Genomic DNA, 17,025 nt, shown 5'->3' on the forward strand with positions numbered 1-17,025 from the left:
AGGACTGGGAGACAGAAGAGTGGACAGATCGTGCATTTGTTCTCTCCGTCCATCCCCCCCTTCCTCTTGGGCAGCGTAAGTGCCGCCCTGTCCCTGAGCTTTGGTGTGTTCAGGCTGCCCTGCTGTCGTTCACAGAAGATAACTCACCCTAGTTATTAAGAGCTAGGAAACACCTACTTTGAAAATGGTTCATCTTCCCAAAAGACGACAACTCTTCTATATAAAGCATCTTCACAGACGTTGATGTCAATAAAAGAAGCGATGGACATGAAAAGGGGAGGATTGCTTTGAGAAAATCTCTTAATATTCCCCAACCGTCACAAACAGAAAAATTAGAAGGCACAGGATCCCTTCACACAATGATTCCCCATGGAGTTTGTTTCAGGAATGAGCTCCCAAAGAATAATCATGATATAGTTGGGTGATTGGAAGTGTGATTGTTAAACATTTTTCTCGACCTGCTTGCTGTGTAAACAAGGGTCCTCCATTTGCTCTTGTCTCTTTGGCTCGCCGGTGGTTCCCCTTCACTTCTTGGTGGTTCCCCTTCACTTCTTGGTGGCCAGTGCCTAACTTCCGTTAAAGGGCACTGTCATCCATTAGCCCTCTTCCCCTCCGTGGGAGTTACCTGCAAGGGAGCAGATCTTATCGATGGGGTGCTGCAGTCCAAAGCCCTCCCCCCCATTCTGGCCTATTTATTTCATGCAGAGAGAACACATTTTGGCTGCTCCTGGCTTTTTGCGGTTGAGGGAAAACTGGAACAAAGCCAATGATTTTGATGAACTTTGAACTAAACCAGTACCAACAATTTAAAATTTTTTTGTGTGTGAAGCATCACACACTATTGTTGATTTTTTTTTAATAAAACACCCTATTTCCTCAAACTCAAACTGAACTTATGTGCTTTCCAAAAAATTAAATTTAAGCAAAAATGTTTTTGAACCAAACTGCTCTTTCATCCTGTTTTATTTCCTTTATGTCTGTGTAGGGGAAATAATTTAGGTCTAAAGAAGATTGGCCTCTGCTGATAAAAATCAGTGGCTTATTTCTTCAACTTCCCCCTCCTCTTAGCCTTTTTGTGGGGGGTTTGTTTTCTTTTTTGATGAATTTCTGAGTCTTTTCTATAGAAGTCTGAGTCCTAGTGATTCCGTTGGCCTTGCTCACTGGAGGTTTTTGTGCTTGTTTGTGTTTGTTTTCTCTGTGCGTGTGTGTATAAATTTCAAAGCATTTAGCTTGTCTAAATTTTATATGTGTGGGTTTGGTTAAAATAAACAGTACTACAACCCAAGAAAAAGCTCCATCTCTAAATCAACATGATTTCCAGTGGCCCGTTTATTTTATGGGGCATTTGAGAAATAACAGATTCCGGAACAGACCGTGCGTCGTCCTTCTGCATTGGTGGCGGTCACGTTTGACCTGCGCTGCCATTTCAGGGCGATGGTTTGCTTCAGGCTAAGTGCTCTCTCTCCAGGAGTGTTGACTGAGCCAGGGCTCCCAGAGCTGGGGATGGCAGGGCCTGTAAACCCTGGTCAGTGTCAGGGTTCGGGGAGCTCTCTGCAGAGCGTGAGGCACGTGCCTGGCTCCTGTTGCGGGGGGGGAGTTATGTAGGGGCTCCCTGGAGGGATGCTGGCTGGTTTTGGGGAGTGAAGGTCAGCATGTGGGGAGACGAGCAGAAAGGGTGCTGTCACCTTTCTCTAAGCCCGAGTTGGGGCTCTGGAAGAAAATCAGGATGCAAGAGTAAGCGGTGCTTTCTGCCCTGCCCCTCCCTTCCTGGTCCTGACCAGTAAGTGTCCAGCCTACGCATCTTCTGAGCCAGGAGGCGGAGGGATTGGGAATCCTTTGAAAAGAGGCCTGGGTTTGGAGCCTGGTTCAGAGCCCTTTATCCTGTTTACCCGGCATGTGACGTGGGAGCAGTAACGTCACCTTGTTGAACCTCGGTTTGGGCCTTTGTGAGACGGGAGTGAAAATCCTGGTCCTGCCTGTGCCGTAGGAGGCAGTGAGGCCTGTGGGCAGCGAATGTAAAGACACTCCGAGGGCTCCAAACACACATCCCGATACCAAAGGGGTTCACTCCGTTCCTGCCGGGGAAGAGGGCCATGGCCTGATGCGCTCCCCCGTGGGAAACCAAGTCAGCCCCCAGCCGTGCAGGCGCAGACCCTCTGGAGCTGCTGGAGGTTGGCTGGGGCCCAGGGCCAACGTGCTCGTGGGTGAGGGGCTGCTCAGGGCGGTGAGGGCTCGGGCTGTGCCTGTCTCGGAGCTTCAGCTTGTCCTCTTCTTTGTGTCGCTCCATCTGTGTGAGCCCCGTGGAGGCAGGGAGGGAGCCGGGGGCAGCACCGTTGCTCTGCAGGCAGCACCCCTTGTGACCCTTTCTTCTGAATGCTCTCAGCCCTTCTGCTTCTCGGCTGCCAGCACTAAGAGAGGGCTCCAGGCTGCTGCCCAGGGAGAGGAACAGAAAATGAGGAAGGGACCACTTCACAGCAGTTGGGTGTCCTGCATCCCTCTGAGCCATTGAGGAGCCTGGGGAGACTCGAGTTACAGCTACGGTCAAACGCAGCGCGGGGCAAGTGCTGTCCTGAGGGGGGGCAGGGTGATGAGGTGGGGCCTGGGGAAGACAGACGGCGACGTCTTCACCACATCCTGTGCGCCAGCTTCTCCGCCGAGGGCTTAGTCCTTCTACCAAAGGTCCCTGTTGTACCCCTCGAGGGGGTTGCTGCTTCCAAGGCTCCCAGTTCCCATTTTTGTTGGACTTGGACTATTAGAAATTTTTTCCTTCTGTTGTGCTGAAAGCAATCTTCTAAAACGTCCATCTACTCCCTGGGGCACACAGCGGGTCTGCTTCCTCTTTCCCATGGCAGAGGTTTCCCTTCCAGAGGTTGAGGACCAGGGACATGGCTCTTCTGTGGCATCTCTTCTCCGTCTGACCTCCTGTTTGCCCTTCCTCTGCCCCCTGCCCACCCTGCCTTTCTTTCCTGAACGCTTAGGCAGGTAATGTTCACCTGGTAGGTGGTGTATCACCTGGCCCTGCAGGAAGGTCCATATTAGCTGAGAAGACAACGGTGGATGTGCCAGACCTAGGGGACCACGTGGAAAGGGTGGAGGTGAAAATGACCAGACTGTAAAGTGGAGGGTGGTTGGAGGGATAGCAGTGTCAGGCTTCATAGTTGCTTTTCCAAATGGTGTAAGAAAGTTGGGAATTGTATCAGGACCCTGTTATTTTTTTACTCGCATTTTTATTGATGTTAAATCTAGTCCATCACGCAGGGCTTACTGAATACCTTCTGACCTCCTCACCAGATTTTCTCCTTATATGATCTCATCTTCACACATCACTCCTAGAAAACAAAGCTGATGGTGACTCTCTCTTATCAAACTTCTGTTGGTTCCCCACTGCCTACAGGGAAGCACATCCCTTAGTTTGGGATTTAAGGCCCTTCCTGGACTGACTATAAGCTGATTTTTTTTTTATCCTTATCCATTCCTATGTTTACTCTCTTCTTCCTCGGCCTCCTGTGTGCCCATGTGGAGGTCCTTAGGAGGATGGATTTAGGAGCTGGATGGGCTTGTGTGACCAACCTCCCTGACCTCAGTTGCTGTGTAATGAGGGTGTTGCCACCCTTGCCTCACTGTTCACACTCTCCATCCAGTGAGGATGACGTGTAAGGAATTGGGCTGGGCTCCGTTAAGGACACCGCTGAGGAGGCTGCAGGGAGAGGGCACGCATGCAGATCCACGGCTGGTGTCAGTGAGGAGAGCGCTGTGGTGACTCCAAGGAGGGCAGAGCTCTTCGGCTGGGGTAGCCAGGGAAAGCTGGGTCTCAACAGGTGAGCTGGAGTTCAAAGACGGGAGAAGGCTGCTCAGGTGGACAGAGTTCTGTGGACAGAGGCTCACAGGGTTGGGGAAGCAAAGAGGAGTGTAGCAAAAGTGCAAGGTGTGCATTTATGAGAAGGGGAGATAAAGCTGGAATAGCAGGTCGGGGAAGGCTGGAAGGCCTTGAGTGCCGGGCCAGGGTGTTTGACCTTGATTCCTGAGGGCACCAGTGAGGAGCCCTGAGGCATTCTGAGCAGGACGACACCATGGTGGAGTCCAGGTGTGCAGGGCTGGTGACCAGCCAAGAGGGAGGCAGGCCCTGAGGAAACGCTCCAGCTCCAGCCCCTCCAGCTGCCTCGATGGGTGAGGTGTGTGCAGACTGGCCAGCATGAGACCCTGGGGAGTTGTCAGGTCCAGCTGGCAGGGAGATTCCTCTCTGAGAAATCGCTCCTTATGGGACATAGACCTGGAGGGAATCTTAACAACCTGAGACAGAAACTCCACCCCGTAAGCCTGTAAGTGATTAGGGAAAATGGCAGGCTGCTGGTGGAGGCTGCTCCTGATGGTATCCACAGGCTCAGACGCATTCGTTTCAGGCTTCTGGCCAGTCCCAGGAACCGTGGGCTTTCTGTCCTGGTGCTTTCTGGCCTCTTTAAGGAGGAGGGCTCGTTTTGTTTGTGTTATGTCTTTTTATACCTCGTCTCCTGTGTGCCTGCTTGAAGAGAGGCTCTCTTGGAGGAGAGAGATGTGGAAAGAAAGAAATGGACAGCATTGTCCATTCCCACAAGGAGCCTGCAGTCTACCCGGTAAGCGGAAATGAATGTAAAGCAACATAATTTGCATTTGATTAGAGCAGTTACGTTTTCCAAACATTTTAACAAATTTTTTATTTGGAAGTAATTTCAAATATACAGAAAAGTTGCAAGAATAAGAATATCTTAGTAAACAATCCAGGTACCCTTTACTCCAATTCACTTAATATTCTATTAATATTTTATCTTGTTTGCTTTTTAATTTATCTATAAGGGGTGTGGACAGGTTTTTTTAAATATTTTAAAATTCCTTACTGTTTTTAGTTATTCGGGGGCTCACATTATCCCAGATTTGGCCCGTGAGGTGCTTCTCATGCCTCCATCATGTTTTTTTTGTTTTGTTTTGTTTTTTAAGCACTTTCTTACTCTCTTAGTCCTGTGTCTACCCTGCCCCAGCCCTGGAATCAGCCATTTCTCCGAAGACTACTGGTCCTTTTAATGGGACATGGTAATAGAGACCGAGATCTGGGTGCCAGGTATGCTCATAACTACTGGGTGTGGGGGCATCTTTGTTTCTAGATCTTTCCATCAGAGCTAGGAGGTATATACATTTACATACACGTACCTACCTTTATACGTGTAGTCATATGCATACATATTTAGAAATCATGAGTTCACATCAGTATCCCAGTTGCATTCCATCCCCAGAGGGCTCTTTCTAATGGTCCCCTTTCCGTCTTTCTATATCCGTCCTTCCACAGAGAGAACACTGGCTCCCAACTGCATTTACGCATTAACTCATTTGTGAAATCCTGTAATACGTCTGAAATAGTTTCAGCATGGTTTCATCCATATCACTACAAAAAACCAAACTGACTAAAAAGAGTTGAGCATTTGTCTGTGGTTCTGCCCTTAGCCCAGTCCTGTCCAAGATGGAGAGGATGCAGTCAAATGTTCATAAACTACTTGAACTAGTTTTGTCTTTCTCCTTCAGGGTGGTTATGGTATTCATTTGAAGTACAATCAGATTCATTTGTTTCAGTTCACTTCCACTTTAGGGGTACTTTCCCTCCTTCCCGTCCTTGTTGATTTAATTAAAAATTTAATGTGTAAAACGTTAACATGATTCTAAACGTCAAAATTATAGAAAAAGTGTCACTCCTACTTCATCCCCTCTGCTCCCTTTGTCCCCATCCCTTAGTTTGTGCTTTATCTTTCAGATACATCCTACAGTAGTGTTTGTTTCCTTATTTCCTCTTCTTTTGCATCCAGAGGGTAGCACAATATAGGTGCTTTTTTGTCCAAGCACTTCTTAAAATCTTTTTTTTTCCCCTTCTGATCTGGAACCAGGTAGGCTTCTATCACATGTGAGTTGTCAGATTTCTAGTCACTTGTGAAAGTCTGACGGTTTCTACCAATAGCTTTGTTAAATTAACTTTTATAATACTGACTGTTATTTAATCCCTTAGTAATAGGCTTCTAGAATGATAAATTCTTAAGTGAAATGGAAAACTGTTTTTTTCATCGTCCACTGAGGTTGATAAAGATTCAGTGGACTCAGGTGAGATTTCCTGGGATGCAAGGTTTGTTGTGATGGGAACGAGTTATTTTCCACTGAGCAGATAGTGGTACAGGGTTGATGGGGCACTTGCTGGCTTATCAGGGTCACTCTGAGCCCACTTTGATCCCATGTGTCCTTTTGTGCTTCCCTCTATTCTGCTGGCATCATGCAGCTTAGAGCCCATTCATAGCGGTTTGCAATTTTTCTCCTTTTGGTACTTGAGAAACCTCCTCCAATTGCCTTTTATTATTCCCAGATTCAACAACTAAATGTTATACATTTGAACTTCACAATTGTACAGTGCTTTGTGATGTTCACAATAGCATCTTATTGAATGTCTGACTTAATCCTTGTGAGACAGGAGAACAGGTAGCATGTCTGTTTTGCAGGTGAAGAAACTGAAGCTCAGAAAAAGAAAGTGACAGAGTGGGGACTAGAGTCCAGGTCTTCTGACTTAGAGCCCAGTGTGGTCTGGGAGGACCGATGGGACAGCTGAGTTTATCACAAAGAGCCCACCTTCCTTCACCTCCACCCTGTCTCAGAGCCAGCAGAAGGAGATTTATGCCTTGTCAGTCTCAGTTCTGTCCAAATCAGTAAATGTTACGCACCTGCTAAGTATTAGGCCATTCAGAACTGTCTAAAATCAGTTCAGAGCGTTTATATTAACAGTTTTGTTACATGAACAGTTAAAATAGTGATTACTATTTAAAATAAATGGGCTGCAAGCCAGGACTTCGCAGCGTTTTTTTGTTTTAAACATTTAAAAATATATATTTATTTATTTATTTGGCTGCATCGGATCTTAGTTGTGACACGTGGGATCTTTCGTTGTGGCGTGTGGGATCTTTCGTTGTGGCGTGTGGGCTCTTCGTTGCGGCGTGTGGGCTCCAGAGCATGCGGGCTCAGTAGTTGCGGCATGCAGGCTCTCTAGTTGTTCACGTGGGCTCTAGAGTGCATGGGCTTAGTTGCCCTGCGGCATGTGGGATCTTAGTTCCCCGACCAGGGATCAAACCCACATCTGCTGCATTGGAAGGCAGATTCTTAACCACTGAACCACCAGGGAAGTCCTATCAGCAGTGTTTTTTATTCTCAGAAATTTTAGTCACAGTAGGATTTTACCTCTGCACGCTTTGCTGTGTCCCAACAACCAAGAATGTGCAACAGTGATGCAGCTTGTTAGAGGGGTTTTGTATTTCTAATGTAAAAAAACTTAATGAAATATGATATTAAAGCAAAATCCCCTGTGAAACTTAAGGGTGACTCTTTTGCTATCATAGTGATTTTTTCCCCAAGAACTCAGATGATATATGTAACCAAAATAAGAATACCCTGTTTGTATATAATCATGTGAATTGAATACTCTCAGTTCAGAGTCAAAACATGCAGAAAGATTTGTGCTGGGATACTTTTGGTAAGCAATAGAATTGAAGGCCCACAGACTTGGTCTTTATAGCGTATTTAAGAGAACAGATTACATGATGCATTTTCATATTGACACGTGACACTCCAAGGCCTCCACTTGTTCAAGAATGAGATTCTGGTTCAGGTGTGACATTTTCAAAGTTCAGATTCATTTGGTGGACCTACCCCGGACTGAGTTATGCATGGCCGGTATCTCAGGAAGCCAGGGCTGAGAAGCCCCACATCATTCTCAGGGTATGGTTCGTGTGAGCAGCAAGATGCTGCCTGCAAAGGCCTTTCTATTTTGAGAGGGAAGGTGTTCTCCCCAGGAGGAAAGGTCCTGGGCTGAGAGTGCAGAAAGCTTCTCTGGTCCTTGATGGGCTTCAGCTCCCCACGCGAACCCCCTGGAGTCAGCTCCCCTGCGAGCCAGGCTCAGGATGCCCCGCAGCCTTGCCGCCTCCTCACTTGCCAGTGGGTGAAGGTGGGACAGACCAGCCCTAACAGAGCCAAGGACAGATCCCAGGGCATCTGAAAACTGGGTGATATAAGGGTGATGAGGCTGTCCTTTCTCACGGGGCGGGGGGAGAGGGTGGCAGCTTGGTGAGGATTCCGGTTTCTTCCCTGAAGCATCAGTGTCACTGGGAGTTCAAGTGTCTGTTCAGCCCATCAACAGTCCAGAGTTGGGGGCGTGGGGAGAGATAGTAGAGGTTGGCTTTTTAGGTAAGCAGGTCACCTCCCCTTCGTCGCTTGGCTTGGGCTGGGTTGGGTTAATGAGGTCCCTGCAAGGGAGATGTGCTGGCTTTGGGCTGGAAGGAAGGCAGACATAGAGTCCGTCAGCATTCAGGGCTCTGTGGGCAGAAGCTGCACTGCCTGTCGTCTCATCTGCTTTCTTAGCTGCTTTTTAATCGTACTTCCTAAATCCATAACACGCATAACTTGGCTCCTGGAACAGTTCATGGTTGGAAACGCAGATGGTTCCTTGTATATGAGAATTGGGTAATCATCCACCTGACTTCCTGACTTGCCTGAGCAAATGTGGGATTCTGTATATACGCAGAGATCCAGGCTTGCAGACGGGAAAGGTAGAGTAAACAATGAACAGTTGGGAACATTTCCATGTCTGCCAGAGCCTTTGCAGGGCAGGTGTTCCCATAAATGGGCAACAAATCATACTGCCTTTTCCCCTTCTATAGGGAGGACTTCTGGGGAAAAGATCATGGCAAGAAGCGAGGGTTAAGAAAGATAGCAGTGCTTCATGGGTGCTCCATTTCCTGTCTGGGAAGGGGGAACAGGGCTGTGAGGTGGGTCTGCTCTGACCCTGTCCACTGCTCTGGCCAGAACTGCAGCGGGTGGGGAGCTGGGGTCTCAGGACTCTTGGTTTGGACAAAGGGGCCGATACACATTAGGAAAGCTGAGTGTTACCTCAAAGTATGGAAGAAGCCCTCTGTGACCACAGCTTGGCCCTCGTGAATCCTTTCTCTCTCAAGCGTGATGCCGGCTATCTGAGGAGGCTCTGGGGAGGTGGGACATCTCTGAGTCCAGGCCCCTGGTGGGGGGTCACGGGCCTGCCGTGACGGGCAGCTCGTGGTGTTTTGGGACTCGACTTGCTGGGAGCACAGAGCTCCTGAAGGGAGTTCGTTTTCTGAGGGACGGTGCATGTGCGTTGGTGTGGTCTCTGCAACTCTGACCCCCACAGTCTTGCTTGGGAAGGCACTGTCGTGTGTCCTGTCCACGTGTGTGGCCCCCGTTGCTGTGCTCATGTGGCTGTGCTCGGTGCCGTGTGTCCTGCTGCAACACTGTTGTGCAGCAGGGCAGACGGCTCTCGACATGGGTACCCGGCGACGTCCTGACCTGTGCCTGTTCTCTTTGCCTCCCCCAGAGAATTCTCAAAGGAAAGGGAGAAGGCGAAAGCACGGGGAGACTTCCAGAAGCTGCGGGAGAAGCAGCAGCTGGAGGAGGATCTCAGGGGCTACTTGGATTGGATCACGCAAGCAGAAGACATTGACCCCGAGAACGAAGAAGAAGGAGGAGAGGAGAGCAAACGAAATAGTAGGTGGCGCCCCTCCTGCTCGGGACCAGACAGAGCCCGTGTGCCCTTCAGACGCCCGCCCACGCAGGTGTCTCTCCCTCTGACCTGGTCTGAGACTGAGGCCTCCTCCCAGCCCTCCGGTTCCTGGGCCTGCACATCAGCGAGAGCCGTGCATTTACACCGACTCTGGATTTCTGCCTGGGGTGTGGGCTTTAGATACGTATCTCGTCTTGTGGCTTTATGGTCGGGGAGGGTCAGCCGGATGTGCCGGTTGCCCCTCTGAAATGGAGTAAGCCCCTTCTCTGGGGTAGGGGTGCAGTAAGACACCCTTGCACCAGAGGAGACGACGTTGTGGTTCCTCCAATTCAGAGCGAGTTATTGGAAGGGACCTTGAAGAGCAGGGCGCCTTCGTCCCTTCTGTTCCTTGAAGTGGCTCCCACCTGCACCAGCCAGGGGACGCCAGATGCTTAGCCCATCACCGGCCAGGAAGACAACAATTCACTGTTTAGGGTGGTGTTAGGAGGCATGTGAGTCAGCGGGGCCGCTCCGGAGCCCACCCAGCCAGTACCCGACACGGGGACACCAGGCATTGCTCGGTCCACCACTGGAATTCATTGTCATTGTCAACCGAAGCATCTCTTTCATCATATGCTTTGCTTGCTCTTACTCTTCCTGAGGCCATCTGTGCCTCAGGTAAAAGTGGAAATTGAAGTTCGGCAGTGGAGTTGACTAAGGTGTTTGTGATGTGTTTCAAATCTAGACTAGTTGATAGTAAAGACCGAGGGCGTTGGTCCATTGAGAGGCCTGGGGATGCAGGTTAGGCCCCGCCCCGTGGAAGATGGCTGGGTAGGCGCCCCCGGAGCGGAGCCCCTCCGACTTCGTGCAGTCAGCCCTTCGTTCAGCAAGGCTGGGTGCGGGACGCCGGGCGGACTCGTGGCGGGGGGCGGGGGGCGGGGGACCTGGTTTGCTCCTTCTGGGGAGGGCGGGCCCGCACACAGGTGAATGCGGCACGAGGAGACGGAGATGCGGGTCGGGCAAGGAGGCAGGCAGTGTGCCCAGAGGAGGAAGGGATGGCCTAGGGGTCTAGGGCATAGCTGTGGGCTCGCGGGACCTGGGCCTTGAAGGACAAATGGACCTGAGATATGTCAGGAAAAGCAATCTGAGTCGAGGCAGTGGTGTGAGAAGGACGTGGAGGTGGGCAGACAAAGGCTCGGGGAGGCTGTGATGGGCTCTTCCTTCAGCTGGAGCCCCGAGGGTGTGCAGGTGAGGGTGGGACGAAGCAGGGAGGGTGGCCGAGTGGAAGCTGAGGCTGAGACCCAGGGTGGAGGGGATTCCTGACCAAGACCGCCTTCGCGATTCTCCAAGCCTGGGACTCTGTGAGTCTGTGCTTCCGTAGAGAGTATTTCCTGTCATCAGGGATGCGCACTTGACTCAGTCCTGTATGCTAATGGTGGGGGGAGGCTGGTGCATGCAGGCCCCCTGCTTCCCAGGCTGCACGACTGCCTCCTCAAGGAAAGCCTGGGGGTCGCCCCCTGAGGCCGAGGGAACTGGGGAGATCTCTAGACTAGGTTTGTTGACTATGGGATGAGAGTTTCTAAGTGGACGTTCATGTGAGTTCCACACCCGTGACGTGCCCGCTTTGTGATGAGGTGTGAGGAGTGTCTGCATGTCTTCGGCACAGCTCTGCCTGGGGCGTTCGCACCAGAATCCCATGGCCTTCGCAGAGCTTCTGCCCCTGCAGCATGGCCAGCACAAGCCTGCAGCTCAGGGCTGCCTGCCCCCCTCTTTCCCTCTTCGTTCCCAAGCTGCGGTGTTGACGCTGCCCCGCAGAGGACCACCAGCCCCCTGCCCTGCTCTCCTAAGCCCAGCCCGTCACCTGTTATGTGTAAACGGGCAAAGGTCTTGTCCTTTCTCTGGAGCAGAGCACCTTGCTCTGCCAGCGTAGGTGTGTCCTGTAGGGACTGAGCAGGGCCCTCTTTTGTAGGTGGATGTCCTTTCGTCTCCTCATTGCTCCACCTCTAGAAACAGACAGGGGTCTACCTTAGCGGAGCCAACATCAGTTGTGCTAGAACTGTTTCTATGGCCCGTGATTTGAGGAGTAGGGATTTTTGCTGGACTTGAGCCATTGTCTCCCAGTCGTCCTGAGGGTCCACTCTTGTGTCCTAGCCCATTTCCTGTGTCCTGCCACTGCCTGTAAGGGAGCGTCTAATGGCAAAATCGGTGCCTCTGCCTTTGGAGACCTTGCCGTGGTACCTTAGTGTGAGACAGAGTGGAGAAACTGGCATCTTAACCCAGGGCCGGCTGTCCACTGTGGGAGCCCAGAAGGGCACGGGGGTGCGGGCTGTGGGGGAAGCAGGGAAGGCCCCGCGGAGAGGCCGTGCCCCTGCTGCGCTCTGAGGGATGAGCAGCCTTTGGCTGTGGAAGGTTGGCGGGGGAGTGCTTTTCAGGCTGAGGAAATGGCATAAACAAGGTGCAGAGGTACACATGTTCAAAACCCTTAAGTGCATTACTTAGTAGAGTAATCAAGGAAAGAAATAAAGCCCCCTTAAAAGTTGCAGAGCCTCAGAATTCACTGTGCATCTGGTGCTCCAGTGCCCAGAAAGCTGCGCCGTGTCTCAGGGATGTCAGCATCGTGGCTTCTGCTCTGCGCAGTGATGTACAAGTGAACATGCAGGACCAGCTTGGTGCTTGGTCCAGAATGGCACCTCCTTGTAGTGCCCCCTGGCTTTTCAGTGGCTCCTTTGCCAGGTGCTGGGGTGTCCTGTGGAGCGAGGCTTACAGTATTTCCCTAGTCGTCAGAGTCCCAGAGCCTTGACGGATGATGGCTGGAAATAAAGATGTAAATCCCAGGCTGTGGGAACCATGTTGAGTTTTAACTGATTTGAGAAGAGACCCCAAACCTCCTCCCAAGGAGCACATTCCCCGCAGCCCAGACCTTCTGGAGGAGCAGTGCTGTCAGCGTTTCCCTGGGGCCTCCCGTGGCTGCCAACCGTTTCCTCCTTGCCACAGCCAGAAACACAGGGGAGAATGGTTCACCCCGGCCCACGTGGTCCTCCTCACCAGCGAACAGTGGCTGACTTACCACCTGCACACACCAGGTCTGGTCTCTGTCACCTGTTGGCAGGCAGTGAAGTGTGGGCATTGCCACTGTCCTCCCCGAGTGTGTGAGACTCACCCCCGACCCCAGCCCTGCCCTGCATTCTCTCTGGAAAACGGGTGGGGCACTCCCTCGGGCTCCTGACTGTGTCCACACTGCCTCAGGATGCTAACTCCATCGACTGTCCTTTTCAGTTGGGTCATGGATGCATTGGGACAGTTTCCTCCCAGACATGGAGGAATTAAGTGACAGTGTGAGAAGAAGCCTCCCTGATGGCTGAGGCTCAGCCTAGACAAAGGGGACTCTTGGAAGCCATTAATAACAGCAGGTGTCATAAGCCCAACGAAGGCAGGGGTGGGGCCAGGGGGCATGTTGATGTCCCTTCTCTGGAGTTGGCTGCAGTTGAATTTGGTGACTTGGAATTTGGACTGGAGTATTAGGCACATCACCCAACATCTCTGAGCCCCAGTTTCCTTGCCTGCAGGAAGGGGCAAAAGCTATTTGCCCACAGAGTTGTCATGAGGGTTAAATGTTCGATAACCGCTGAGAGTCGTCATAGCTGTCACAGTACTTGCTGCTGCTGTTGTCATTAAACTCCTAGAAAACTTGACCTAAACAGAATTCTTTTTGGAGAATTACTAGATCTCTACTCAACCTCAGGGTGAGGACCCCTTTTAGGATCATCCCTGTACTTTCGTGTTGAAGAACTATAAGGTTCTCAAGTATTGATGGAAAACAAATCTGTCAACTCGGTCACTTTTGAGATATGGTAGCACAGCCTTCTGGCCCTTGAAGTCCATTTCTAGTGTGGTGATGCTTGGTGTCAGAGAACAGATGTCAAATCAGGTGCTTGGAGATGCACTCACATTATCTTTTCTCTCTGATCCACTAAATGTCGCTGTCTGCATCTGCGGTACCCAACTCTGGCTGTATTGGGTTGGCCAAAAGGTTCGTTTGGTTTTTTCTGTAAGATGGCTCTGGTAGCACTTAGTTGTCTTCAACTTCATTCAAAACAATTTTGTTAGATTGTATGTGACAGCTGTCATATCAGTGTGCATTTAAAAAAAGACATCAAAATTGGTGAATTTTTGTGTAGCCATTTTAATATTGAAGATGGAAGAAAAAAGCAACATTTTCGGCATATTATGCTTTATTATTTCAAGAAAGGTAAAAATGCAACCGAAATGCAAAAAAAAGATTTGTGCAGTGTATGGAGAAGGTGCTATGACCGATCAAATGTGTCAAAAGTGGTTTGTGAAGTTTCACGATGGAGAGTTCCTGCTGGACAATGCTCCACGGTCAGGTAGACCAGTTGAAGTTGGTAGTGATCAAATCGAGACATTAATTGAGAACGATCAACGTTATACCACGCGGGAGATAGCCAAAATACTCAAAATATCCAAATCAAACATTGAAAATCATTTGCATCAGCTTGGTTATGTTAATTGCTCTGATGTTTGGGTTCCACATAAGTTAAGCGAAAAAAACCTTCTTGACCGTATTTCCACATGCGATTCTCTACTTAAGCGTAATGAAAACGTTCTGTTTTTAAACAAATTGTGACGAGCGATGAAAAGTGGATACTGTACAATAATGTGGAATGGAAGAGATCATGGGGCAAGCTAAATGAACCACCACCAACCAACCAAAGGCTGGTCTTCATCCAAAGAATGTGATGTTGTGTACCTGGTGGGATTGGAAGGAAGTCCTCTGTTATGAGCCTCTTCTGGAAAACCAAACGGTTAATTCCAACAAGTACTGCTCCGAATTAGACCAACTGAAAAGAAAGCAGCACTTGATGAAAAGCATCCAGAATTAATCAACAGAAAACGCATAATCTTCCATCAGGATAATGCAAGACCGCATGTTTCTTTGATGACCAGGCAAAAACTGTTACAGCTTGGCTGGGAAGTTCTGATTCATCCACCGTATTCAGCAGACATTGCACCTTCGGATTTCCGTTCATTTAGGTCTTTACAAAATTCTCTTAATGGAAAAAATTTCAATTCCCTGGAAGACTGTTAAAAGGCACCTGGAACAGTTCTTTGCTCAAAAAGATAAAAAGTTTTGGGAAGATGGAATTATGAAGTTGCCTGAAAAATGGCAGAAGGTAGTGGAACGAAAGGCTGAATACATTGTTCAATAAAGTTCTTGGTGAAAATGAAAAATGTGTCTTTTATTTTTACTTAAAAACCAAAGGCACTTTTTTGGCCAACCCAATACGTGACAGTCACCTGGGGAGTGAGGACGCATCCTGGTGCCGTGCCCCACCCCACGCTGATTCACTGGTCTGTGATGGCACCCATGCATGGCTCCCTGGAGGTTCCAGTGCGACACCAGGGTTGGGGAGTCCTGAATGCCAGCACGCTGAATATCACACTTGGAAGAAGACAGAAGGAGAGACATTCCTTCCTTTATGCCTATCTGGTAGCTACGGTGACAGGTAGCTCTGGCTTTGTGCGTCCACAGATTATGTACAACGCCATTTCCCTAAATTTCCTGATAGAAAGCTGGTGTTACACAATTAACTGAATGGACAAGATTCCCTCGGAAGTTAGTTCCTAAGCATTTGGGAAATTTTCAAGGATAATTTATTTAACTTTTTGCTGAGCTTCAAGTTTCTTAAGAAACTCTGCCAAATCTCAAAGTGATTTTTTCAGACGTATGCAGCTGTTTCTGAGTTAACAATGGAGTTTTGCTGGGGCCATTAAAATCTGAAAGCCTAAAATTCTATTTTAAACTCTTCTCATTGTCAGCGATTAGTTTTTTTTTTTTAAATAGCATTAAAAATAATGAAATCCTTTTCAAGGAAGCTCATTCTAAAATTCTGGCCAGAAAAACAAAGCATTTTACTGTGGGAACTATGAATGATCAGTAATCCCCGTAAGTGGGAGTATTTGATGCCCAAAGAAAGAGAAGGGAGGATACCTGAAACTCCAACTCTGACCACTGGGGAGGGCCTCTGTCTTCTCTTCATCAGATCAGCTGTCCCGGAGGCTGTGAGCATTGTTCCTGCCCGCCTCGCACTGGGAAGCTGCCCCCTCAGTGTACAAGGTTGTCATAGCTGACACCTCCCTTCTGCACATGCCACCTTGATGCCTTTTACAATGTTTGATTTGCGGGGTGGGCAGAAAACCAGAGATGGCATGGCTGTTTGCAAGCACAAGGCATGGGAATTTGTTGGTCCTGTTTAAAAGGTTGTGTCTTCAAATTTTGATTTATGAAACTGCTTTCATCACAGTTCAACCACCTCAGGGTGCAAGTTCAAAATGGAAAACATTCAAGTAAAAGCTGTAAAGCAAACAGCAGCAGTTAGAGCTGCATATGGTAAACATGCACCCAGGACAACTGCCCTCTCTGGAGAGGGCCCAGTGCTGGAGTTACGGGAGACACCCCCTCCCCTGGGTGGTACTGGGAGCCGTCGTGTGCCCGGGGCTGGCCTCACAGGAGCTGGTGGGAGACGGACTTGGGGATGGTTGCCCCACCATGGTGAGGAAGACGGGCACTCCAGCCAGGTTTGTGGAGTCCCGACTCAGGGTGGTGTTTGCTTTTAATATACTTTGATTACGTAAGCGATATTTGCCCACTGTAAGGAATTCATACAATACCAAAGTTTAGAAAGTAAGACCATTCTCTCATCCGTCTTCTTAGAGGGAAGCAGGTGTGGCAATGGAGGCCTGTTCTTTCCGGCCTCATCTGTGCACATGAGAACCTGCATTTGCACAGACAGCACGCTCACTGGTCCCAACCGTTAGATCGCCCAGCACAGATGGTCCTGTAACTTGCCTTTTTCACTGAACTCTGTGCCGTAGACATCTTTCTGTGTTTTTTTAAACAACATTTTGGCTCTTTTCAATAAGTGGCCAGTTTAAATCTGCCGCAATGGACTGGGTAGTCTATAGCACATGGAGGCTACAGCAGTTGTCAGAGTTGCAGTTTTACGCTTGTTTGTGTGATTGTCTGGTAGCTCTCTTCCTCTGCCACGAGACTGGGAGCTCCGTGGGGGCAGGAATGGGGTCTGCTTTTGTTCTGCATGGGGTGGCTGGCCCCTGGCACAGTCTTTGTCACACGTACAAGCTCGCAGTGGTTACTTGTTGAATGAAATAGCACCAGATAATCTCTATCACATGCTTCCTTTGTGCCAGACACTGTTCTAAAGGCAGTGGGTATGTGAGTCTGTTATTCCTCACACAGCTCTGAGACCAGAACTTGACAGAGGGGGAAGACGAAGCACAAGAGAGTAAGCATCCTCTCAGGGCCGCATGCCTGCTAAGTGGCAGAGCTGGGATTCCAGCCAAGGTTTTGCCACAGTCTGCATGTTCGCCGCCACTCATCCCCCCAAATGCAGCAGTTGTGTGACCACCTGTGCCCTTCGTCCCAT

At 49.6% G+C, this 17,025-nt stretch overlaps 1 protein-coding gene across 1 annotated transcript in view; it reads left to right on the forward strand.

Moving 5' to 3' along the window:
* LOC133095499 (voltage-dependent L-type calcium channel subunit alpha-1D-like) overlaps positions 1-17,025 on the forward strand; it is a 229,057-nt gene that overhangs the window by 203,344 nt on the left and 8,688 nt on the right. The window contains exon 9 of the mRNA XM_061196999.1: positions 9,398-9,567. Coding sequence (XP_061052982.1) covers positions 9,398-9,523 — 126 coding nt within the window. The 3' untranslated portion in view covers positions 9,524-9,567. The remainder of the gene's footprint in view (positions 1-9,397; positions 9,568-17,025) is intronic.

This window comes from Eubalaena glacialis, chromosome 7 (genome assembly GCF_028564815.1).
Source record: "Eubalaena glacialis isolate mEubGla1 chromosome 7, mEubGla1.1.hap2.+ XY, whole genome shotgun sequence".
Taxonomy (NCBI): Eukaryota; Metazoa; Chordata; class Mammalia; order Artiodactyla; family Balaenidae; genus Eubalaena; species Eubalaena glacialis.